The following is a 24,668-nucleotide window of genomic DNA, read 5'->3' on the forward strand; positions in this document are numbered from 1 at the left end:
GAGAAGAATATCAGTGTCCTTTGCTGGGGTAATGAGAGTGCTGAAAAGTTCAGGTTTCGTAATGAAACACTGGTGTTTGTGTCAGGAATGACAGGATCTGTGTCCAGGTGTTTCTGATGTTTGTGTCAGGAATGGCAGGATCTGTGTCCAGGTATTTCTGATGTTTGTGTCTGACATTTGTGGATCTGTGTGCAGGTATTTCTGATGTTTGTGTCTGACATTTGTGGATCTGTGTCCAGGTATTTCTGATGTTTGTGTCAGACATTTGAGGATCTGTGTCCAGGTATTTCTGGTGTTTGGGTCAGACATTTGAGGATCTGTGTCCAGCTACTTCAGTGCTGGATTTCAGAGCTGGAAAAGAGGCACTGCCACAGGGCTGTTGTGTTGACACCTGATTTTTTGCCCTCTCTGGCATCTAGGTATTAATTATTCATTTTTATGCCTTTTTCTTTGTGCAGAGACTCCCTATCCTCGACGGCCCCTTGCCCAGCAAAGGCTGCACCTCACCCGAGGCAGGAGCTGCTGCTGCCAAAGCCCCAACTCCTCCCCAGGACTGTGCAGGGGGAGCAGCCCCTGTGCTGAGCAATGGCCCCTCCCTGGGGCAGCAGAAACACGAGGAGAGCCCAGCCCAGCCCCAGGATCTCGGAGCCTCCCGGGAGGATGGGCAGGCTCAGCACCAGGGATGAGCTGTGGGAGCTGCTGGGAGAAGCTCTGGGGAGCTGCTGCAGCCCCCATTTGCAGCTGAGTGTGAGTAGGGGTGTGCAGGGCTGGGGGAGCAGCTGCTGGGGGACACCTCCTGCAGCTCAGGTGATGCAGAGCTGCCAGGAGCCTGCCTGGCATTCCTGGGAGCTTGGCTTTCAGTGGGAACACGTGCATTTCTGAGGGTCAGGGCTGCCTGCCAGCACTGCTGTTTGAGGCTGGAAGAAATCATGCCAATTCCATGAGGAGCTGGGCAGTAACTGCAGGAGGAAGGATGCAAATCCCTCTGTTCTCAGTGGTGGTCCAAGGTCATCTTAGACCAAGAAAGAATTTCAGTCCGTCTTCAAATGATAAAAACCCCCCCAACCTTTCTTAGCTGTGAATGAATCTCTGCATGGACCCTTGCCTTGTAGCAGAAGTGATTCATGTTTTGTTTCCTATGCATATTTGTTACACAGAACCAAACCCCCCGTGCCTTCTCTGAGACTGTGTCCGTGTCCAGCCAGGCCATTGCTGGTTTTGTGTTGGAGTTTGCAGTGTGGTGTTGAGTCCTGTCTGTGCCCAGTGTTTGTCAGGAGGTTTTCTTCTGCTGCAGCTTCTCCGGGGTTTTTTGCTGATCCCCTGAGTTCAGCAGCCTCTTTCCAAGCTGAGCTCTTGAGGAATCAGCTTTTCTGCACCTCCTTTGTTGATGGCAGTGCAGCAAGCCCCAGAGCCAGCCTGGAGCACATGGATTTGTGACAGGATGGAGGATTGGAAATGAGGAAACACAGGAGAACATTTATGTGGAATTTTTCTCTCTTATATTATGATCTTGGTTAAATTGAAGCGAGTTAACTGTGACGAGAGTTCCAAGGTGGAATCATTGATGAGGCAGCAATTACAGATGGATAACAGATGGGCTATGTTCTGCTATTGAAATGGGGCCTAAAATGATGAAATCACTTGCTGGTTCTTGGGAATGTTCAAGTTCCAGGAACTTTAGGGATGTTTTGTGTGTCTCATGAGCAGTATCTTTCATGGCAGTGAATTTAGGAAGAATCAGAAGAAATGAGGACTTCTCTCCCCAGGGTTTGGGTGTCACAAATGAGTGCTTGAAGGTCACCCAAAGAATCCCTGGGAGAGGCATCAGCAAAAAAACAGGTTTGATATAAAAAAGTGTGACTGAATTAATTGGCAAGGTTCACTCTGTTACTTATTAAATGGTTAAAGCACATGGAGAAAAACTGAAATAGGAAATCAAGCAACAAACTAAAATCATCCACCATGGAGGCTGGGGATGGAAAAGGGTCAGGATGAAAGGGAGTGAGGGAGGTTCTCCTGTTGAGTCACGAGGTTCAGAGTGGAGCATCCTGCCAGGCTGAGCCCTGCAATTATCAGCAGTTCAGGCCTAAAGGTTTCCTGGCATCAGAGGATCAGGAGCAGAACTCAGCAGCAGCAGAGAATCAGCAGGTAAGGAATTGAACAAGGGGTTTATGGAGAATTTCCTACAAGCACAACAGGAGCTCCCTCAGAGGCTGGGCTCACAAATCCAGAGTACTCCATAATCCAGGAGAGCAGCATTCCCAGTGCTTCGGCTCTGGCACAGCCCCAAGGACCAGGTCCAGGTGTATCCCTGGGAAAAATCCCCTTTGATTTCCCTGCTATAGAGAGTTTTTATCAGAGTCCCTTTCCAGCCTGGCTGCAATTTGGGTCAATATCTTCATTTGAAAGAACAAAAATGTTCCACTTGGGGTGTTACTCAGGCAAGAAAAATCCGATTCCAGGGCTGTGGGTTAAACCCAGGAGCTTGTGCTCCAGCCCTGGGAGCAGCCAGTGTTCCTGATAAGCTCAGGGTGCTGCTTATCAAAGCCTGAGGACATTTCTGAGATGGTGGTGTGGCCTTGGGGGCTTGGAGGATTCACCCCCCTCAGGAAAGCTGTGCCACTGTCCTTGTTCTGTGCTGAATTGCACAGAATCCCCCTGTGCAGCTTTATCCAGGATGCTGCTCTGCTCTCTTTTCAAGCTGTTCTTTCAATTAGGTGTTGCCATCAAGTTTTCAAATCAGTTTTTATGTTTTAGAAAAAGTTCGGAAGCCAAATGAAAATGTTTAAGCCTTCCCAATCTCCAGTGAAAGCAGAAACATTGCATTGTAACACCAGAAAGTGCAATAACTGTGCTCATGTGCTTTTAACCCACAGTGAAATCACTGGGTAGATCCAGTGTCCAAAAACCAGCCAGAACCTCCCTGAGTGGCTCGTTCTGGGTAAGAAAATACCTATTTTATAAAGCACATGAAAGATCCAGGGAAGAAGAGAGCACAGAGCACTGCCTGGAATGGCAAAGGGGAAGTTTTTTAATATTGAGGGTTTGTCAGACTTAAACAAAGTTGCCAAGGAAGGAGTGGGAGCTACAAGAGTGCTTGATTAAAAATTAAACCCTGGAAATACTGAGCCAGGTGTGAGTGATGGATCAGCCTTGTCTTTCTGTGATGGGCAACATCCACCCCCAAATCTGAGAGAAAATGGGACAGGAAGCCAAGGCAGGCACATTCTAGGACCAGTTATTTTATGGATCATCAGTTCATTGAGTATCTTTCATAATTATCATTAGAGATCCCAAACTGCAGAGGATTTTGATTGACTGCTGAAGGACTTAAAGATACCACTGGTTAATTATTGTACAAATCCAGCTTGCAGAAGGCTCCTGGAAATGTTTGTATGTTGCTTTGCCTTTGGAATTGCCATTGGAGGAGTTTAATAATCTTTCCTTATTCCTAAAAAACGATACCTCCACAAAACTCCAGTGTTACTCCAAGTGTGCACAACCACCACCAGGTTACTCAGTGTTATAAGCTTGGAGTAATTTTGCTGCTTTTAACTCCAGTGGCAAAGCAGAACCAAACCCAAAAATTAATGTCTTTTAAAGCTCTTGGATTTTGTGTGTACAGGCTCAGGAAGAGGCTGTGGTGTATTAAAAGCTTTTCATGCTGATGCTGGAATTTAGGAGCTGGAAAAGATTCCAGGGTTTCCTCTTTTTCCACAAGCTCATGGTGTGAAAGGCAATGAATGAGAAGCTGTGTGGGGCTGGAAGAGCAGAGGTGAGGAGCTGTTCAGAGCCCTGTCCTGAGCTCAGTGGGAGCTGCTGCCCAGGAAGGTGTTCCCAGCTCCTGGAGATTCCTGCCTGGATTCTCTGTTCAAGGAATGGAGAAGCTGCTGCTGCTGCTGTTGGGAATCTGCTGCTGCTGCTGGGGAAACTTCCTGCAACTGATTTATTCCTAGGGGAGCAGCCCTGCTTTGTGAGGTCAGAATTCTGCTTTTATTTGGAGCAGTGCAATCCTCTCCCTTTGGATTCCTGCGACTTGGAGAGCTGGGAGGGAGCAGGGATCTGATTTGCTGCAGATGAGCTCTGCCTGTGTAAAACACCCCCTTTTCTGGAGCTGCTCCTGCTTCTCCAGGACATTCCATGGCTTCTCCAGGACATTCCATGGCTTCTCCAGAACATTCCTTGGCTTCTCCAGGACATTCCATGGCTTCCTGCCTTTTCCCAGTGTCTCCCATGCTACAACCAGGTGTAACCTTGTAGTGGGCTGGTGCCTGTTCTGCTCTGAAGCCCAAGAGGGACTCGTGGAGCCTCATTTGAAAAGTCTTTAATGTGGACTTTGTTCTGTGGGTTCCTAAATTGGGGTTTTCTTTTGTACTTGTCACCTGTGGGAGAGAAAATCCAGTTGGTGCTGTTTGCTCTGCAGGGAAAAAGTGGGAATAATTGGTTTGTCCATAGTTTTAGTTCTCCATGGTCTCCATAGGGGTGAGGAAAAGCAGTTTGTGAAAGCTTTTAGGTCTGATTTGCTCTTGGTCTGTTCCTGTGTTTAGTGATTGCCTTTCCAAGTTAATTCCTTGGAATAAAAATCCACCTGCTCTGATCCAGAGCCATCCTGACTGGGCTTGGAGGGAGCTGGGAAGCTTTGGGAAGCTCCAGGGAGCTGCCCCAGTCCTGCAGAGTGGGATTTGCCAGGAGCTGAAGGTTCCCAGAGCTCCACAGGATCTCCAGCTGGGAATGTTGGTGTGGAGAGCCCTGGGGCTGTTGCTTCCATCGCCTCTGGAAGCAGAGAGCCCTCAGAGGTGCTCCCAAAGCTGAGGAAAAGCCTTGGAAAGGGAAGAGCTCCTGCTGCAGTCTCCTTCAGCTCCTGGCAGACCTGGGCAGCCTCAGAGCCCAGAGGAGTTTCCTGGCACGAGGCAGTGCTGGATATCCAGGAGTGCCCAGGAGAATTCCAGGTGTGTTTTCCTCTGCTCTGGTTGGTTTTATAGGGACCTCTCCCAGCTATCCCTGGTTTCCATCCCTCCCTCACGCACATCCAGGCATTCCCTGGGGGAGAAACCTGCTCTGAATGTCCTCTTCATGTTTTAATTATCCCCCAGCACGTGATTAATTAGCTGAGGAAGCAGGGGATGGTAAACCTGAGCTTGGGACCAGGCAGCCAGGTGGGCAATTCGTTAGGGCAGGTGTGCTAATGACATTAATTCATGTGTCACCCTGGGAGCTGCAGGAGCAGGGCAGAGGGGCTGTTTTTGTATCATTTCTGTATTTAATATAGCAGAAACTACTGGAGTGACTCAGCACTGGATCCCATCCTCCAGCTGGATTTTCCTTGGCATCCCTGACCTGATCCTTGTAGGAATGTCCCTAAAACCCCGAGTGGTGCTGGCTGGGAATGTCCCTGTTGCTGTCTGTGTCACTGGGGAGGGACATTTGTGGGGGATGAGCCCCAGTTTGTGCCCTGAGGGCTCTGTGGGGCAGAACTTCAGTTCCTGCACTGCTTGAAGCTGATCTTGTCTAGAGGAGAATTGTGTCTTTTCTCTCTGTTTGTCCCATAGAGTCTCTCTTGGATTGCAGGTATTTTTATTCCCTACAAAAATAAACATTTTGCCTTTTTAAAGGAAGTGGCTGCTCTGTTTATTGGGTGATAAATCAGAACTCCACCTTGGAAAGGTGAAGTCACTTAAAGGATCTTAATTAATAAAGTGAGTGTGGAGCCACTTCTCCCCTACAGAAGAGAAAGGGGGTGATCCCCCTGCTTTGGGGGGAAATGGGGAGTGCAGGGTGTTTAAACCAGCCCAAAAAGGAACATAACTCATGGGAAAAAGGGAATTGAACCAATGGAACTCTAACAAATCTTGGTGTCTTCTGCAAACTGTGCAACTCTGGGTCTTTTTAAATTGTATTTAGATTTTCCTTTCTATGTTAAACCCAAGTATCTCCTCGGTGTTTCCTTGCTCCTGCTGCCACAGGTGTCTCCAGGCTGAATTCCTCAGCTTTCTGAGGAGCAACCAGAGCTTCTGGAAGGAGCTGAGCCCCAGTTTCATGGAGTGAAGAACTCACAGTCCAGCTGCTGGTGCTATCCTGGAAAAATCCTCTTTTATCCCGTTCTTTTTAGTCATGGATAGTGAAGTGTTAAAAGATTTGAGTGCAGACAAACTCAGCTGAGAGGGGAAGATGCTCAGGAGGGAGATTCCAGGACAAAACTTCCTTGTGAACCTGGGGAAGATGCTCAGGAGGGAGATTCCAGGACAAAACTTCCCTGTGAACCAGGGGAAGAGGCTCCAGAGCCGTTAGGCAACCCCTGAGGAATATTTTCCACCTTCAAAATGGGTAATTTCTATGTTTTAAGGCAATGAAATGGGCCTGGCACTGGGGTACACTGAGTCCCTTGGTGTTTCTCAGGCTTTTTCTCTTCTTGCTAATTTTAAATGTTCTTAATGCTGCCAGTGAAATCCTTCATTTACCTTAATTAGGCTTGCCTTGCATTTAATTGGATTATTAGCATTAATGCTGGCTAGAATTGATAAAGCTGCAATTTAATTTGGGAGAAACTGGGACAAAAGGTGCATTAACTGGAGTTTCTCCTGCCTGCAAACAGATCATGGACTCCTGTGTTCTCCTGGAATTTTATCTTCTCTTTGGAGGAGTGGGATACAAAACCTCTCTCAACAACAGGTTTTGGAGGTGTTGGAAGGAATCCAGTGGGAGTGGGAATCAATAAAAATCTAAATATACCCAAAAAGCCCCATGGATGGAGCAGGGGGCTCTGGGCTGGGCAGCTGGGGCTGCCCTGGATCCCTGGAAGTGCCCAAGGCCAGGTTGGACACTGGGGCTTGGAGCAGCCTGGGATGGTGAGATTGGGTGGGATGGGATGGATTTTAAGGTTCCTCCCACCCCAAACCCTTCTATCCCATTTTCCAAAGGGGAAGGGGCTCCCTGAAAGCAGAGAGCTGAGCTGGGGCTCCAATGCCACCAAAATTCCACAAGAAATGACTCATGGAGGAGAAGCAGCATTGCTGGATTCTTCCTTCCTTTCCAACTCCTTATTTTGTGTGTTGATGCACCAAATAAACGGGGAATTTCCATCAGCAGGGACGTGCAGGGATGCTGAGCTGCTGCCCGTGCCCTCTCCTGGATCCCAGCTGGATCCCGGTGCTCTGGAGCCACTGCCACGCCCCGAGGTGAGCAGCCTCTCCCCAAGGATGAGTTTTGGAATGTTGGGAGCAGATGTGAGGGCACAGAGGGACATTCCAGAGCTGTGCTGTGGCCCTGACTCCCGGCCCAAAGCAGGAGACACAACAGCCCCACTCCCCAGCTCTGCTTTCCCGACCTTGAGCACTGTTAGTAAATCCCTAATCCCTGCAAAATCATTTATTTGGGACTGTTTAGCTCTAAACTTTTAACTGATTAGCCCTGCTAAATCCACAAGCTCATTAGCTCTCTTCAGCTGCGTTAATAACGATAATCTCTTTAATGGAAGCAACTCTGGACAGGATTTACCTTCCCAAAAAACTCATTTGACTGGCATTAAATACCCTTCTGCCCTCTAATTCTTCCCCAGTTACCAGGGGGGCTGACCAAGAGCTGCTTGGTCTGGGGCAGAGGCCAGGCCCTGAGCTCAGGTGTGGAAGCTTTTCCCAGCTCCTCGTCCTTCCCTGGGGTTTGGAGCAGTGGGAAGCTGATCCCAAATGGGTCAGGCTGCTCTTCCACCTCTGCCTGGGCTCCTGCTGGGGTTGCTCTGGCTCTGCTGCTGGAAATATCCCCTGAAGGAAGGATGGAAGGAAAGGTTCCTGCTCCAGGAGTGTCTGTGCAGGATTCCAGCTGGGCTGGGGGGTTCTCAGGTTTGCCTCAAAGCTGGGTTTTCATCTGTTCCCTGTTCCTGAGATCCTTGGTTAACAGCTAAACAGCAGCAGCAACAAAAGAATAAGCAGTTTATCATTAATTTGTCATTCAAGGATTTTCCTTTCATCTCCAAATTTCTCACATTTCACATTTTCTAGCACTTCTCTTGTCTGCATTCCCTTTTTTCCCTTTGTGACACACTGTCTTTTTCATGGCTGCTTTGATTTCTGTGGTTTGTGGAAGGGGCTTCCAGCCAGGCTTGGCTTTTGTGGCTGCAGCATCTTCCTGACACTCAGGAAAAGCAACCCCAAACTCCCCTCTCCTACTCCAGGGTTCATCCACATCACACTCTGTAATTCCATTCCTGCTGCTGCCTTTGGGGAATTGACCTTTGTGAAGCAATAATCTATTTTTGAGTGAATTTGGAGAGGAAAACCAAAAGTCTAAACCAAATCAATGTTGACCATTTCCCAGCTTTCCATGGGGAGGCTCCAGAGCAGGGAAGTGATGCTTGCACAGATCACACATTTCACAGAGCACCCTGATTTCGCTTCTTGCAGCAGTGGGGATTTTCCTGCTGGATAATTTGGGTCTCTCTCATTATCTCACACCGTGATAAGGCTGCCCCAAACCTCCAACCCCTTCCTGCTCCACCACTGAGGAGTTTGGAGAGGGTTTAAAGGGAGCTGGATAAAACAGGATTGCACTTCCCAGCTGACAGCTTTTGATAAGAGCCCCTGTGCTGTTTCCCACTCCTTTTGTTTGCCCTGGGAGGTTTCCAGCGTTCCTGGGTCCTGTTTAACTTTGGGAAGCTCTGCCTGTGGTTCCTTCTGGCAGGTGCAGCCCAGAGCGGCTCAGGTGGGAAATCTGGCCCATCCTCAGGACCTCCTGTCCTTCTGGTATCTAATAAATCGTTCTGCAGATTGCAAGTGGCCATTTGTATCACTCTGAAAAGAGGGAGGGAGGGCAGGAGAGGGGTTGAGAGGGAATTTGAGTGCCTGGCAGCAGCCAAGGTGAGGTAGGGACCCCAAACCGCCCCATTCCCTGTGATTTCTGTGAGGAAACAGTGGAGAAAAAGCTTTGTGTGTGCTCAGAGGGGTCGAGCAGCCTCCAGCACCTGTCCCAGCCTCCCCCCACCCCGCTATATTTACCCAGGGGGAGCTTTCCAAGAATGGAAGTGGTAAGATAAAACCCCAGAGGGGCTAAAATTAGCCCCGGGCTGGTCCTGCCGTGGCATTTCAGCTGTGAGCTGCACATCTCCGGCCCCTCAGAGCCCCGTCCATCCCAGCTCTGCCCGATCCTCGCCTGCTCTGCTCCTTTCAGGGTTAAACCACGGGGGGATTCCCCATGGGACCCCCTTGGTGCTCTGAGCATCCCCCACACCCAGGTAAGGCGGCACCTGGGTGGGCAGGGGGGGACTGGGACCCCCAGGGACAAATGAGTGCCCCGTGTCCTCTGTCACCACCTCTTTTTGGGGTCTGGACAGCTTCTGGCAGCTCAGGGGGTGACAGAACAGTGAGGGAGGTGCCCTGAGCAGCTGTGGCTGCCCCTGGATCCCTGGAAATGTCCAAGGCCAGGTTGGACATTGGGGTTTGGAGCAGCCTGGGATAGTGGAATGTGGGATGAGATGAACTTTTGAGTTCCTTTCCAAAACAAACCATTTTGTGATTTGGTGAGTTCTGGTTGGGGAACAGGATCTCAGGCAGCCCAGGGACCCTTTGGAGGTGTTTGTGCATTCAGGAAATGTCACAGCTGCTCTTTTTTCACTTGTGCTCCCAGTTTCCCTTGGGATTGTAACTGGGAACAAGCTGTCTGCTGGACTGGGATCTGCAGGAACCCTCAGCCCGTTATCCCCGTGCCTGGGCTGATCCCAAAGCTCCACAGCTCATTGCCATGAGGAGCAGCATCTTGAAGATTTGCCACATTTCTGTCCCGGTTGAGCCTGGCTGCCAGCAGACCTGTCCCAGTGTCCCCAGTGTCCCCAGTGTCCCGGTGGCCTTGCCGGGCTCCCCCTGAGCTGGTGGCCGTGTCCCCGAGGCTGATGTGGGGACAGGTCCCCCGGCCCCAGAGCCCGAATGCTCGGTGCAGCCCCGCTGCTAATTAACTGTTTGCTAATGAATTGCTCCGTGCAATCAGCTCTTCCCCAGCTCCCGAGGGAACACGAGATGCCCCCGGGGCTGCCGAGAAATTCCCGTGGCCGTCCCGAGCGTTTCCAGCTGCTCAGGTGGCAGCAGGGACATCCCAGCCCTGTCCCCTGAGGCCAGCCAAGCTGGCACGGTCCGGTACCACCCGGTGGGATCAGCATTCCTCCCCCCAAATCCCCCACAAAAAACATCCCAGAGCCTTCGTGAGGCCGTGATCATGGGGCTGGAGCAGGCGGGAAGGAGGAAAAGTGTGGAATTCTAGTGCTGGCATAGTTTGGAAAGGGAGATGCTGGAAGAGCTTTGATCCCTAATCAAACTGAGCATTTCTCATTCACCTCATCCTTTAGGAATTGGGACAAGGGATGGAGGGACAGGGCACAGGGAATGGCTCCCACTGCCAGAGGGCAAGGATAAATGGGATATTGGGCAGGAATTATTCCCTGGGAAGGGCTGGAATAGAATTTCCAGAGAAGCCGTGGCTGCCCCTGGATCCCTGGAAGTGTCCCAGACCAGGCTGGACAGTGCTTGGAGCAGCCTGGGATAATGGGAGGTGTCCCTGCCGTGGCAGGGGTGGCACTGGATGGGCTTTAAGGTCCCTCCCAACCCAAACCATTCCATGATTTCATGGGATCCTGATCCACCTAACTGCTACAACACCGAGCTCCACCGTTCCCTCAGCCTTTCACCCATGTGCTGCCAGGGCCATGAGCACATCAGCAGCATCCTCAGCCAATGTTTTTGGAGAATCTTCCTTATGCTGGGTATAAACTTCCACTAAAGGCAGCTGTGGGTGTCAGGCACTGGTTCTAACCCGGGGCTGGTGCTGCTTCTGCCGTCCTGCAGATCTTCGGCCTCATCCTTTACCATGAAAGCGGCACACGGAGCACAGAGCCGACACCATGAGCCTCATGGACATCAACAAGCTGTTCTCCCTGCTGCAGCCCGGGGATGAGCAGGAGGACGGCGAGGACAGCGAGGAGCTGAGCAGGGCCGTGTGCCAGGACGACCCCGAAGCGCTGGCCGGGCTCCTGTCCCAGGACAGGTACAAGAGGCTCATCAACCGCAGGAGCGGCTGGGGGGTCCCCAGCACCCCCCTGCGCCTGGCGGCCAGCCGGGGCTGCGTGCGGAGCCTGCGGCTGCTGCTGGCCCACGGCGCCGAGGTGGACAGCCTGGACGTGAAGGCTCAGACCCCGCTCTTCGTGGCGGTCAGCAACGGGCACCGCGAGTGCGTGCGGCTGCTGCTGCAGGCCGGCGCCAGCCCCGTGGGCAGCGCCTACAACAACTGCTCGCCGCTGCTGCTGGCCGCCAGGGACGGCCACGAGGACATCCTGCGGCAGCTGCTGGAGCACGGAGCCGAGCCCAACGTCCAGGCCCGGCTGCCAGAGTGGGCGGCCAACTCGGTGGCCTGCTCAGGGCCGCTCTACCTGGCGGCGGCCTACGGGCACCTGGAGTGTTTCCGCCTGTTGCTGCTGCACGGCGCCGACCCCGACTACAACTGCACCGAGCAGGGGGTCCTGGCCCAGATCCGCGAGCCCAAGACCCTGCTGGAGACGTGCTTGAGGCACGGCTGCCGCGCCGACTTCGTCCGGCTGCTCATCGACTTCGGGGCCAACGTGTACCTGCCCAGGGTGCCCGCGGACGGGGCGCCGCGCAGCGAGGGGCTGGAGCTGCTGCTGCAGGCCAGAGGTGACCTGGCCGCGTGGCCTGGGGTGGGAATGGGCACGGCTTTGCTCTGATTCCCTCTTCCCGATAGCCAGCCTCGGGTTTTCCTTCGGTTCCCCTCGCAGCATGGCTTGGGTGTGTGGGTTTGTGGCTGTCCCACCCCTGCCCCATCCCTGGAAGTTGGACAGGGCTTGGAGCAATCTGGGATAGCGGAAGGGGTCCCTGCCCGTGGAATGAGATGTGCTTAAATTCCCTTCCCAGCCAAAAGCCTTCTGTGGTTCCATGATTCCCACAGCCTGGGTTTCCCTCTCTTTGTTGGGTTATGGGCTGCTTTTCACCCTTGCTCTCCTTTCTGCTGCTCAGCTTGGCCTCTCCTGTATGCCCAAATCTAAAATCCTGCACTTATTTCCATGTGGGGATGGAAGATTTCTTCTCCAAGTCCACAGCCCCAGCCCTAGCACAGAGCTTGAGTTTTTATGGGATCATGGAATTTTCATAGGGTCTTGGAACGCTTTGGGTTGGAAGGGACCTTAAAGATCGTTTTGTTGCAACCCTGTCTGCTTTGCTCAATCCACGTCCCTTTCCTTGGGATAATGCCGGGTTGGGTTGTGTGTCCTGGAGGTGACCGTGTGATTTTCCTTCCACAGCTCATCCCAAATCCCTGCTGTCCCAATCCCGGCTGGCCATGAGGCGTCTCCTGAAGCAGCCCGGCCGCTCGGCCGCCCTCGCAGAGCTGCAGATCCCCGCAGTCCTGGCCAAATACCTCCAGCACCAGCCCTGATCCCAGCCTGCCCCCAGGGACACTCCAGCTAAAACCTGCTCCACCCCTGGCACTGAATCGCTGAAATCCGTGAAAACACTGGGAGTTTGTGGTCATAAGTTCACTTTTGCTGCCGAGGTGTCTCCAGAAAGCGGTGCCCGCGTGGAAGGGTGGGAAGGGAGGGGAGAGAGAGAACAGGAGCTCCTGGTTTGCAGCAAAGCGAGGATCTGATTCCCCTGGGGTTGCCTCAGGCCATCTTTACTGAGGGATTTTACACCTTAAGCTGATTTTGGTTGGAGAAAGGGCTGGGGAAAAAAGTGTGGAGGAATTGTTGGCTGTGAGGATGGGAGTTCATCCCAGTGAAGGTGGGGAGACCCTGGCACAGGTTCCCAGAGAAGCTGTGGCTGCCCCTGGATCCCTGGAAGTGCCCAAGGCCAGGCTGGACAGGACTTGGAACACCCTGGGAGGGTGGAAGGTGTCCCTGCCCATGGCAGGGGTGGCTCCCTCAGGATTCCAGAATTCCCAGAGAAGTTCCCAAGTGCCTCCTCCACTTGGGAGGGGCAGGATTGGGGCTGGCCCTGGCCGTGTGTACCCACCCCAGCGGGGACAGGGCTCCCAGCTGGCAGCACAGGAGGGGCTGGGAGACTGCCCAGGGTCCCTCCCTGCCCGGCTCTGACCCTAAACATCATTTTCTCACCCCAAAAGCGCTTCATGTTGCGGCCGAGGGTATTTCGTAATTGGGTAGGGTTGGGGTTTGAATTACAAGTGTTTTATTATTGGTATTAAAGTGTTGTGGCCTGTCTGGTGAAACATCCCACATCTGGCAGCTCCGCCAGGTCCCGGAAGGGACGAGGGAATCGCTGCAGATTGGGAATTTCAGGCTGGTCTGGGGTATCTCAGCACCAACTTTGTGTCCCTCCACCTCACCTCACTGGAGGTGCCTTCCTGCCAGGAGCTGGTGGATAAATCCCGCTGCTCCTTGGAGCTCCAGAGATGTCCTGCACCACTTTTGGGATGCAGCAGGAGGTGTCCCACGGTTCATTCCTTCCTGCCCTGTGGCATCCCACAGGGAAGCGCTGCCAGGGCTCAGAGCTCGGTGTCAGCAGCTCCAAGGGCCGGACACAGGCACCTCCCTGCAGGGTTTATGGGCTCGTGTCAGGGCTTGTGGCATCAATTAATCAGCATCTATTAATCAGCATCTATTAATTAGGCTGTGGGGCCTCTCCCAGGGGAGCATTAGGGCCTGGAAGCAGCCTGGACAAGGCTCCACAGGGAATGGTGACACCGGTGCCACTTCCCTGCCCACCCAGCCAGCTTCGGGAGCACAGCAGGAGATGGGGACAGGGAGAGGCTGTCCCCGGGGACATTGCCACGCTCTGGTGTGGTTGTCACTCGTGGCACCCTTGCTGTCACCCTTGCTGTCACCCTCGCGTGGCGATTTGAGGGGCTTTCGGGATTTGGGGGGGGTCCCAAAAATGAGGTGCTCAGTGTATGTGGAGCTGTGGGTGTGAGCAGGCTGCAGAGTGAGGGTGGCTGGGGGTGGCGTGGCGCGGGTGACACGCCCGTGGGTGACACAGCGCGCGCGGGGAGGTGTCCCACGAGAAACACGCCGTGTCCCCGTCCCCACGGTGTCACACACCATGTCACATTGTCACATTGTCACATCTCTGGCCCCCGCAGGGTCACAGGCCAGGACACGACACCCCCCGGTGCCGTGTCCGTGACCCCGCGTGTCCCGCGGGTGTCGCCCCACGGCCACGCCCCCGCGACAGACCACGCCCCCCACCGGGATGACCACGCCCCCTAATCCCGCCATGCCCGCCCCCAACCCGGGGACTCGCCCTGAGGCCACGCCCACCCCGCCACCGGGACGTCCCCGGATCGCCCCGGGCCACCGGGAAGGACACCGAGGTATGGCCGTGGGGGGACACCGTGGGGACAGCGCCCGGCGGCCACGCCCGGTCACGGTGACCCCGCCCCGTGATCTCCGTCCCAATGTGGAGACCGCGCCCTCCCTCACGCAGAGGCCACGCCCCTCCCCCGCCGCGCCCGCCAATCACTGCGCCCCGCCCGCCAGGCCCCGCCCCCTCCGCCCCCCGTCAGGAGGCCCCGCCCCGCCCGTCACGCGGCACCGCCCCTGCCGCCCGAGCCGGGCGGACCCGCGGCCCCGCGCCCCTCCGCGGCCTGAGGGCTGGGCCGGGGCCGGGGCCCCGGGGCTGCCGCGGTGCCGCCGCCCCCGCCGGTAAGTGCTGGGCACAGCGCCGGGCCTGGGCCCACCGCTCCCCACGCCCGCCGCGCCGGGTCCCCGCGGCCGGGCCCGACCCCCCCCCCCCTCCCCGCCCCTCGCGTTTTCCCGGATCCTCCCGAAAGTTTGGGAGCGCGGCGGCGGGAGCGGGGAGGGCCGGGCTGGGGGAGCGTCCCCGTGCGGGGCTGGGCGGGCCGGGGGTCCCCGAGGGTCCCCTCTGCGGCTGAAACGCTGCGTTTCATTGTTACGGTGCTGCTTTTTTGTTGCTTTTAAACCTTATTTTTCATTTTTGATCGGCCGTGGCTCTTTGCCCTCGATGCCCTTTATTTTTCTTTATTTCATTTTTTAAAAATGATTTAATTTTTTATCTTTCTCCAGCCTCCCCTCCGCAGCAGTGCCGGTGCTGACGTGGAGCTGGAGAGGAATGATTCCCAAAAGGAATTTTTGAAATCCTGGCTGTCTCATGCCATGTTTTCCAGCAGCCGCTGTCCAGGTGCAGGGTTGGGGTCATTTCACCCCCCGATTTTCCAGCACGTGTCCAGGTGCAGGTGTTTCTCCCAGCCCCCTCTATCCAGGTCTCTCCAGAGGCTTTGGAGGCACCTGGGACTCGTGCCGGGCTCTGGCAGAGCTGGAAGATCCCAGTTTGCCGCTGGGGAGGTGGCTGTGCCAGCCGGCTACGCCCCGGCTGCCGCTTCCAGTGGGACAGGTGAACGTGAGAGGTTATCAGCAATCCCAGAATTCCAGGATCATGGAATGGGTTGGGTTGGGAGGGACCTTAAGGCCCATCCAGTTCCAGCCATGCTGAGGGCAGCGATGCCAGATCAATATAGAGGCAAAGCAACCCAGACCTGAGGAATAAAAATAAACCTGGAATTGTGGGTTTGCAGTGGGGCTGCAGGAGCAGAGAGCATCGTTTGGATGTATTTTTAATTTGGGATCTCTGGCTAAACAGCTCGGGAAGGTTTCCTGGCCTCCTGTCAGTCAGAGCTCAGCCTGAGGCATTACAGCTTGGGAGCACATTAGGATTTTATTGTATTTAATTTCTCTACCCTCACCTCTGCAGAAGAAACACGATTATAATTGTTTTATTTGTCCTGTTCCTGACAGCAGTCCAGGGTCAAATTGCAAAGCTACCTCTCTGCTTCCAGGATAATCTGATCAGGGGGTTCACAGTGGGTGTTTTTAAGGCGATTCTCTCTCATTGGACAGATTATTTTAAAAACAACTGAAATCTTCTATAAAAAAAGCCAGGGTAGCAACTGAAGTGTTTTTTCCTGGACATGTGCGTAGGGAGGGCTGTGTCCTGGTTTGGCCTCCCTCAGGATGCTCTTTGGAGGCATGAGGGCTGGGAAAGCTGAGAGGAGGTTTGGGAGGTGCTAGCTCTCACTTTAAGGTAGCCAAATTTGATCACCCTGGAGATAAAAAATCTGGGAAGCTGCAGGGCTTGGAGCGAGGAGGTGCAGGGCTCAGACCTGCCTGTCCCCGGGGATTCTTCCCCATGGAGATGCGTGGTTCCCCCACTCTGGCAAACTGGTAAGTTTAAGCGACATTTTGGTGCCTGGATCTTGGAAGTGAAGGGAGAGCTTGGAGCTCCAGCTGGTGATGGAGCCCCGAGACTGCGGTGCCTTCAGCTCTGCCCCTTCCACTGCCGTGTCCTCACCTGTGTCCTCTCCCTGTGCCTCAGGTCAGCGGTGATGTGTCCATCCCTGCTCCCGGAGCTCCGCGCTCCCGAAGCCGCCGCTTCCAGCTAGATCCCAGCCCGCCCCGCTGCCATGGAAACGGGCAGCCCGGAGGAGCGGGACGGAGGGGACCAGCGGCGGCAGGAGGGTGGGGACGCCCCTCCCGACAGCGCCAACGGCTCCGTGGTGGCAGCGGAGCCGCAGCAGCCGCCCCCCGGCAAGCTGAGGAAAACGGCCTTCAAGCTGTTTGGGGGCAAGCGCAGCATCTGCACCCTGCCCAGCTTCTTCGGCGGCCGCGGCAAGAAGGGGCTCAGCAAGTGCAAGACCCACGACGGGCTGAGCAGTGCTGCCTGTGACAAGGCACAGCCGGACAGCCCCTCGGAGGGCAGCAGGGATGGGCAGCACGGCCCCCTGCCCAGCTCCCGCAGCACCCAGCTGGCCGCGGACACCGGCACCAGGGCGGATTTGGGCCAGCAGGACAGCTCTCCCCCGGGGAGTATCGAGGGCTGTGACAAAAAGCCCAACGGGGAGAAATCTTTCCCCAGACCCAAGAAAGGGCTGAAAGGGTTTTTTAACAGCATCCGGCGCCACCGGAAGAGCAAGGCTGCCGAGAGTGAGAAGACAGAGCTCTCCGAGTGGAATGGGGACACGGAGGAGACCGGGAATGCTCCTGGAATGGGAGTGGAGAGCCGAGGGGCCGTGGAGGGCAGGGGAGCAGGGCCGGTCCCTGAGGCCACGGCCTGCCCGGGGGGCTCGGGGGCTGACTCCAGCTGTGGTGAGGCCACCGAGCCCACGGGCCCCACGGCCGATGGAGGCAGCTCCGAGGGTGACGCGATGGCCGTGCCTGGGAACGGGGACGTTCCAGATACAAAATCAGAGGCTGAGGCTGCCGCCTGCGCTGAGTTCGACCGTGAGAGTTTGCTGCTGGCCTTCCACCCTGACTTCATGGACAGCGAGCCTCCCTGCCTGCACTCCGGGGACCTGCTGAGCCTCATGCTGGGGGACGTCACCTCCCTGAAGAGCTTTGACTCCCTGACGGGGTGCGGGGACGACATCGCCGAGCCCGACATCGCCGAGAGCAGCATCTCGGTGGAGCGCAGCCGCGACGCCGCCAAACGCAGCTCCTGCCTCGTCACCTACCAGGGCGGCGGCGAGGAGATGGCCATCCCTGAGGAGGCCGAGGAGTACCTGCAGCAGGTGTGGGACAGCAGCATGCCTGGGGACAGGAGCTACGGGGCCCAGGTGTCCAGCAGCAGCCTGGAGACGCACGCCTCTCACGATGCTGATGCCCACCCCTACATGGGGGACGCCATGGACGGCGTTGACCTCCTGACACCCCAGAGTGACCAGCAGGAGTCTGCCCCGAACAGCGACGAGGGGTATTACGACTCCACCACGCCAGGGCCGGAGGATGAGGCTGGAGAGGAGCTCAAGAAGGACCGACTGCCCCGGGACAGCTACAGCGGCGATGCACTTTATGAGTTTGATGCCCTGATGAGCCCCTCTCACGGGGAGGAATCCCTGTTTGAGGGCAAAATCCCACGCCAGGGCATCTTCAGCTACTTCATGGACTTCTGCCTCCCTGCGGAGAAGAGCCTGATCCAGCAGATGATGGATCAGAAAAGAGGGCTGATGGAAACTGAAGAAGAGGGGCTTGCAGCCATTCAGAAGGAGCTGCTGTACTGGGAGCTGCAGAGGGAGCCGGTCCTGAAACGCCTGGAAGTTTCCAGCAAGGAGAAGTGTCCCCGGGAAAAGCAGTGCATTGAATGTAAAACCAGAGCAGCCAGCTCCATTGGCAAGAGTCAGAGTGGCCTTGGGAGTGAGCAGGTGGCCACACACAGCCCGAGCCGGGCTGTCAATGGTGGGGTTGCAGTGGCTAGGGCTGAAAACCCAGAGTGGAGGGATTTTCCAGGGACTCTGTGTCCAGAAAACTGTTACAACAGCCAAAACGCCCCTGGAAGTTGCCTTATTCAGCTCACAAAGAACAAGCCGGGGTTCGATGCAGACCTGGACTGTGGGATGTTTGGCAGTGTGGCCCCAGCCAAGGCAGGGATGTTCCCTGGCTTCAGGCTCCCGGAGCAGGAGCGCGGCGGCGGAGCAGAGCCCACCCCCGATGAACCCCAGGTGGGCAGCGAGCCCGAGCACGCCGTGAGCTTCTCTCAGGCTCTGGTGGAGTTCGCCAGCAGCGGGACCCTCTTCTCCAGCCTGTCCGAGAGCCTGGGGAGCTCAGCCTCCAGCTCGTCCTTCACCCAGAACCTCCCCGCCCTCCCCACCATGGTCACCTTCGACGTGGTGGACGTGGAGCAGGACGGGGAAGGGGAGTGCGAGCAGCACCCAGAGCTGACCGCGGGCGAGGACATCGCCGAGGCCTTCGATGATGGCTACGGACAGAAAGAGTCATTGGCTGAATGTGACGAGAGAATGTCCCCGGGCTTCTCCCCGGGCTCCTTCCAGAGCTGCAACTGGGGGGTAGCCAGCCTGCCCCGCCACCTGCGCCTGCACGGCCTCAGCCCCTCCATGCCCGCGCCGCTCTCTGTGGACCGCAGGAGCCGCTCGCTGGACACGGAGAGCCTGGAGTTCGAGCTGGCCGAGCCGCAGGGCGCCCGGAGCGGCCCCCAGCCCTGCCGGCTCTGGGCCAGGCGTGAAGCTGGCAGGAAGGACTCTGCTGGAGCCAGGAGGAGCAGGAGCAAGGAGGAGGGCGAGCTGGTGGCTCCTGAGGGTGGCTTGAGCTGGCCGGGCCTGCGGCACCTCCAGCACGGCACCGACGCGGCTCCCGGCGGGATGGAGCTGTGGGGCTTCGCTCCGGCCGGTGCTGTGGAGAGCGTCTGGGAGCCATCAGAGCCGCCGGGCACCGTGTCCCCTTTCTTGCCTCTCTCCCGGGGTGGCATCGGGGAGGCTCCGGAGAGGCGGCCCCAAGAGCCAGAGCTGAGCAGGCACCCGCTCCGGCCCTCCAACCTCTCCCTGCAGCCCGAGGCGAGGCGGGCGCGGGAGGCGGGCAGCTCCTACCGCTACCATGGGGACATCCCCAAGCTGTCCCGCTTGGTACCCCTGGGAGAAGCGGAGCTGCCCCCGAGCTTTGGCTTCGCCTGCTCCCCGGAGCACCGCGCCAGGGCCAAACCCGTGGGCATCGCCCAGGGCGTGCCGCAGCATCCCGGGGATGGCGGCGGGGGCACCGAGAGCCCGGAGCGCTGTGCTGAGCCCCTCAAGGGCAGGGTCACCCCAGGGCACAGCGGCTGCCGTGGCACCGTGTGCAGTGTCACCAACGCTGAGTAGCTGCAGGAATGTCACCATGTCACCGAGCCAAGGGGTTGCAGGAATGTCACCGTGTCACTGAGGCTGAGTATCTACAGGAATGTCACCGTGTCACCCGGTTGAGGGGCTGCAGGAATGTCACCGTGTCATCGAGGCTGAGTATCTGCAGGAATGTCACCGTGCCACCAAGCCGAGGGGCTGCAGGAATGTCACCGTGTCACCATGCTGCTCCGGGCAGGGCTGAAAGGGGGGCAGAAGGAGAGAGAAAACTGGGAGCAATTTGGGGGCTACTTGAGTTTGAGCTGGGCTGATGCTCCTCTCCTGAAGCCATCCATGGCCTTGCCCCTGTGGATGCTCCAGAGGGGTTTGGAGCTGCCTCCAGGCCACCAAGGCACCTTCTGCTTTTCCAGCCCTCTCCAGCACCAAGTGCAGCAGCAGCCCCTGGCAGAAGCTGGGGATGGAGCCGTTGCTGCTGTGGCAGGTTGGGGTTTGTGCAGGGCTGGGGGAACAGGAGAGACTTGTGAGGGAAATGGGGATGTTTTCCTCTTCTGGGTGAAATGTTTTGGTTCAGACTCACTTTGAATGTCTTCCACCCCGGGCTCAGTGTGGGGAGCTGGGAGGAAGGGTGCCACTTGTTCCAGAGCAAGGACGGGGCGAGGCAGCTGGAAAGGGGAACTTTGCAGCAACATTTTTATTTATTTGATTTGTCCTTGCCTCAAAAGGAAAGCTTTTGTGTGTGTGCCGATAACATTCTCCAGGTCTAGTTTCAGTTTGCTCAGAGAGATGTGCTGTCCATGGTGTCCCTTTGAAGAACAAAGTGTTGGTCCCTTCTTTGTTGTGGTCTGTCTTGACGGTGCAGAATTCCTGGTGGAAACCTTTCCCGTGCTTTGTCCCGGGCTCCTGGCTTCTCCAGGGCCATGGGGACAGGGATAAGGCCTTTGAAATAAGCTAAATTTGCATCGTGCCTGTAGCTGTGAAGTGGCAGATGCTGTTACTTTCTCAAAAGGAAGCTTTGTGGCTTTTTAATTTAATTTTATTATTTGATGGTTGTTTTCTTTGCATAAACCCACAGGAGGAAAGTTTTGTGTCCTTGGAATTTGGGATGGACCGCAGCTACATTGGGTTTCACTCCTCCTGACTGGAGGGAACAAAAAAGCTGGAAGCTGTTGGAGGTTTGGGATTTTTTGCCTCTTTGAAGGAACATGGAGGAGAGACACTGAGGGGAGAGAATTTGGGGGTCCTGTGAGCTCCTGTTCCAGGCAGGTCCCCTCTGTGATCCCAAACCCCCTCAGCTCTGATCCAAACCCCCAGTCCATGTCACAAAGCTGCTTCTCTGTCCTGTCCCAAGCTCTGTGTTCTGATTTCATTCCATTACCACTGATTTTTGTTCCCTCCCCCACCTCATTGCCCCTTCTCTATTTTTCTTTGCAGCAGAGTTTGTAGCATTCAAAAAAAATAATCCCAAAGTGGAAGTACTGGAGTTTTACCACATTTGTGGAGTGAGGGATAGCTCTGCCTGGGCCAGACTCGGTTTTCCTGCTGAGTCCTGCCCTGCTGGGTCACCCTCCTGCTGCTCTCCTGCTCCACATGGATGTGGCTGCTCCCTGCCATCCCTGGATTTCCAGGCACAAGGAACTGGTTTGGGTTTGATGGGGTTTTTTTCCCCCCCAAGCAAAATGAGGTCTTGATATTCCTTTTGAGAAGAGATTCCTTTTGCCCTGTCCTTGGATATCTGGGAAGGAGCAGGGAGAGGCAGGGCCAGGCTTGGTTCAGCCTCTGTGTGTGATGTGATTTTCCTGCCGAGGCAGAGCAGATCCACCCGTGCATCCACGGGCTCAAACCTGAATTTTTCCTTATTTTCCTGCCAGCCCTGCTGCAGGGAGTTCCACAGGAACCTGCTGTGCCACGGTTCTTTTCCCTCATCCTTCTGGGACACCAGAGAGGATTTCCTGGGACACTCCTGGTGCCACTGCCACACCTGCTGAGCCAGGGGAAGGTGCCCTCGTTGGGAAGTTGTCTCCCCTCATTAGCACAGCTGCTAATGAACATTGAATATTCCTTCCCTGGAGCAAGGACAGGGGCAGCTCTGTGCCCATCTCACCCCACTCCCAGCACACAAACCACGGGCACACCCTGTTGGGGACACCACAGGGACATTATCACCTCCTCACGCCCCTGGCTGGGTTTAATCCCTCTTTTATTTCCTTTCAGCGTCTCACCAAAGGCATCTGGGGGGGGGTTCCAGGCTCTGGAGCTTTGTTCAGCCAAAGTCCTGCTGAGGGCTGGGAATGTCTCTGTGCTAAATGAATGTTCCAAGGTGTCTGTAGGCTCCTGGGCTTGGCTGTAGGTACGAGGTGGGGAGGTGCAGTGGGAGCAATACAGCCAAGGCTTGATAATCTGACTTTATACCAAAGGTTTCTCCTCTTAATTTGACGGGAATTCAATGATGAGGCAAATATCTCTGGAATTCAAATGAATTTCCTTACGCAGTTTAGTCACTAATTGGCTGGATTATTGGCAGATTCTGCCCCGTTAACCCAAAGAAAGTGGAATTTCCAGTGCAGTAATTCAGCCTGTGAATGATCACTGCGGTAGGGATTGGATTTCACTGCCTGCTGAGCCACTCTTCCCAAAAAACCCCACTCGGGATCCATGGGAACAAACCTGGGCTGGAGCTGGATCAGTCCAACACTGCCTTACCCGAGGAGCTCACGTCTGGGGGTGGTCACTGAGGCTTCTTATGCAAAAAGGGCTTCCCAAGCAGAAACCAGTTGGAAAAGTCAGGAATAGCTGAATGTCCTGCCAAGATATTTGGGGAAAACTCGAGGGATTTGCCTGTCCCTTGCAGGGAAGGCCTTTCCTGAAGTGAGGGATTAGGGCTGTGGAGCTGTGATGGAATCACTGCCCTTGGGATCAGCCTACCAGGAGGTTCTGTGTTGCATTCTGGGGACTTGGGGGTTTTCTTTCGTTTGTTTGTTTTTATACACATAAGAAAACGGTTGGTTTTCTCTATTTTTGTATAATTTTGCATTTTATAATCATGGGGAAATTTTACAGACTGTTCTTTTACTCGTGTGTCTCGTCTTTCCAAGTGGTGTGGTTTGCTTTTCCCATGGAGTAAAGGCCATTCCTGCTGCTGCCGTGCCTGGATCCCCCCCTGCTCCCTGGGAATGTGCTGGGGCCTCTTCCCAGCCCCTCACCAACACGCTTTGCACACACCTGAGACATCCTTAACCCTCCTCTGTCACACTCAGCTGTCCCTTCTTTGCTTTTCAGTGCTGTTTTTTAATCTAAATTGGTGGATTTTGGTGATTTCTCCTTCCAAGTGTTGTAAAAAGCCCACAGGTTTTAGCTGAGGCTTCCCCTGCTGCCTACTGATGTTATTTTATCTGAAATTGGGGCTTTTCTTCAATCCCTGTGCAGGAGATGCTGTTGGTTGGTGCATGGAAATGCTCTTGGGCAGGTTTCCTCTCCCCTTGGTGCTCCCTGGCCAGGCTGGGAGCTGGGATTTCTCCCTGGTGCCTGAGGATTGCTCCTTAAATAATCCTGGGATTAGCAGGACTCCCCACCTCCTCCTCCTCCAGGGAGCTCCAGCCCTGTGCTCTGCATCACTATAACATCTCCCTGGATTGACACTGCCTTCAACTTTGGGATCAGAGGAGAGGAGAGTTTCTGGAATGTTAAAATCCAGCCCAAAGCAGATTTTCCCTCCTTTTTTTGTCCCCAGCAGAGGTGTCACTGATTTGGCTCTGCATAGATTTTTTATTTTTGTCTTCTGATTAATAACTTGTCACCTAATGGTGCTTTTAAAAGTTTTTTCTGGATTTGGTTTGCCCCATTCCCCACAGGAATGGACGGGAAGGTTTCTCATCAAACATTCCTGGGGCACTCAGAGCCACCTTCCACATTCCCTCTGCCCTGGAATTCTGGGCTCCCTCCTCTCCAGCTGGCTCCTCCTGCTCTTCTCACCCACATTGAGTCACCCCAAAGCTCCATTTGGGTGAAGTGAGAATTTGAAATCCCAAAAAGCCTCTCAGTTTTAGGGAAATAAGGAATTAACCTTTGTCCTTGGCTGCCCCATCCTGCTGCCAGGCTGGCAGCTCCTCCCAGGTGACCAACCTGGCTGAATTTGGGGGTTTTTTTTGGGTTTTGTTTCCTCCCTGGTCTCATTGCTACTAGTCCTTTCAAGTTTTTAATGTATTGATTGTGTTTTAAAATGAATGTTCCTTTCACTGAATTCTAATGAATAAACTGCAGATTTTTAGAGAACATTGGATCGGTGGTTTGGTGGTTTTGTGCTTATTTTATCCTTGATTTAATGTTTTTCTTTCCCATCCTCTCCTCCCTGTTGGTTATTTGCCGGTGAGGTGGAATTTTCCGTGGGAGAAGGTAACAGAGACCCTTTGGAACAGGGTAAGGCTCCTCAAACCATGAACCCTGATATATCCAGAGGTTTTGAGGCTGCAGAGGCTCCAGGCAGGTTTTCCCTCTTCCCTGGGCTCCAGCAGACCGGGAGCAGAGATTCCCTGGCTCTGAGACGACCCCACCTGCCTGGCACATCCCTGGGATGGTTTTATCTTGGATCCTGCTGGATGCGTTCCTCAAGCGCCTCCCAGGATTTCCAAATGCGTTGGAAGACCCAGGAGGAGAGTCCTGCCCTCCTTGGGCGGAAATGGGCTTTGTGAGAAGCTCTAATTACCTGATGAGCCTGATTAGCTGTGCCCTTAATGAGCTGGGGATGGCTGGGGAGGGGATCCCGGGCTGGAAGGGAGGGCAGAGCTCTCCTCCTTCCTCCTCCTTCTTCCTCTTCCTCTTTCCTCCTCCTTCCTCCTCCTTCTTTCTCCTTCCTCCTCCTCCTTTCTCCTCCTCCTTCCTCCTCCTTCCTCCTCCTTCCTCCTCCTTCTTCTTCCTTCTTCCTCCTTCCTCCTTCTTTCTCTTCCTCCTCCTCCTTCCTCCTCCTTCCTCCTCCTTCCTCCTCCTTCCTCCTCCTTCCTCCTCCTTCCTCCTCCTTCCTCCTCCTTCTTCTTCCTTCTTCCTCCTTCTTTCTCTTCCTCCTCCTCCTTCCTCCTCCTTCCTCCTCCTCCTTCCTC

The 24,668-nt window shown here is 55.1% G+C and overlaps 3 protein-coding genes and 1 long non-coding RNA gene across 5 annotated transcripts in view; 3 read left to right on the forward strand and 1 right to left on the reverse strand.

Annotated features, from left to right (window-relative positions):
• LOC111929250 (phosphatidylinositol-3,5-bisphosphate 3-phosphatase MTMR8) overlaps positions 1–5,611 on the forward strand; it is a 21,933-nt gene extending 16,322 nt beyond the window's left edge. The window contains exon 14 of the mRNA XM_086850895.1: positions 459–5,611. Coding sequence (XP_086707021.1) covers positions 459–686 — 228 coding nt within the window. The 3' untranslated portion in view covers positions 687–5,611. The remainder of the gene's footprint in view (positions 1–458) is intronic.
• Positions 3,670–12,526, forward strand: ASB12 (ankyrin repeat and SOCS box containing 12). Of its 2 annotated transcripts, none has more exons than XM_086850898.1 (4): positions 3,670–6,324; positions 7,087–7,175; positions 10,824–11,666; positions 12,290–12,526. In XM_086850898.1, the coding sequence occupies exons 3-4, from the start codon at positions 10,880–10,882 to the stop codon at positions 12,421–12,423; spliced, it is 921 nt and encodes a 306-aa protein (XP_086707024.1). In that variant the 5' UTR covers positions 3,670–6,324; positions 7,087–7,175; positions 10,824–10,879; the 3' UTR covers positions 12,424–12,526. The 2 variants fall into 2 exon arrangements, with proteins under 2 accessions (XP_086707024.1, XP_086707023.1); XM_086850897.1 differs by having other exon boundaries at positions 5,964–6,324; positions 7,084–7,175.
• On the reverse strand, positions 5,604–10,873 carry LOC147650491 (uncharacterized). The gene is made up of 2 exons (XR_015276502.1): positions 10,622–10,873; positions 5,604–7,893 (listed from the first exon to the last, which is right to left on the reverse strand). It is a non-coding gene; the product is annotated as an uncharacterized LOC147650491 (long non-coding RNA).
• Positions 12,527–14,534: 2,008 nt separating the features above from the next.
• On the forward strand, positions 14,535–23,852 carry AMER1 (APC membrane recruitment protein 1). Its single transcript, XM_086850236.1, has 2 exons — positions 14,535–14,644; positions 16,332–23,852. Exon 2 carries the CDS (start codon positions 16,420–16,422, stop codon positions 19,597–19,599), a length of 3,180 nt encoding a protein of 1,059 aa, XP_086706362.1. The 5' UTR covers positions 14,535–14,644; positions 16,332–16,419; the 3' UTR covers positions 19,600–23,852.
• The last annotated feature ends 816 nt before the right edge of the window (positions 23,853–24,668 follow it).

The sequence above is a fragment of the Cyanistes caeruleus genome, chromosome 14 (assembly GCF_971803275.1).
Source record: "Cyanistes caeruleus chromosome 14, bCyaCae1.hap1.1, whole genome shotgun sequence".
NCBI lineage: Eukaryota > Metazoa > Chordata > Aves > Passeriformes > Paridae > Cyanistes > Cyanistes caeruleus.

What these genes read in the sequence shown, in the direction of transcription:
- ASB12 (XM_086850898.1), top strand. Translation starts at nt 10,880, where the DNA reads ATGAGCCTCATGGACATCAACAAGCTGTTCTCCCTGCTGCAGCCCGGG. An exon ending in GCTGCTGCTGCAGGCCAGAG is followed by an intron (nt 11,667 to 12,289) that starts GTGACCTGGCCG and finishes TTCCTTCCACAG; the next exon opens with CTCATCCCAAATCCCTGCTG.
- AMER1 (XM_086850236.1), top strand. Translation starts at nt 16,420, where the DNA reads ATGGAAACGGGCAGCCCGGAGGAGCGGGACGGAGGGGACCAGCGGCGG.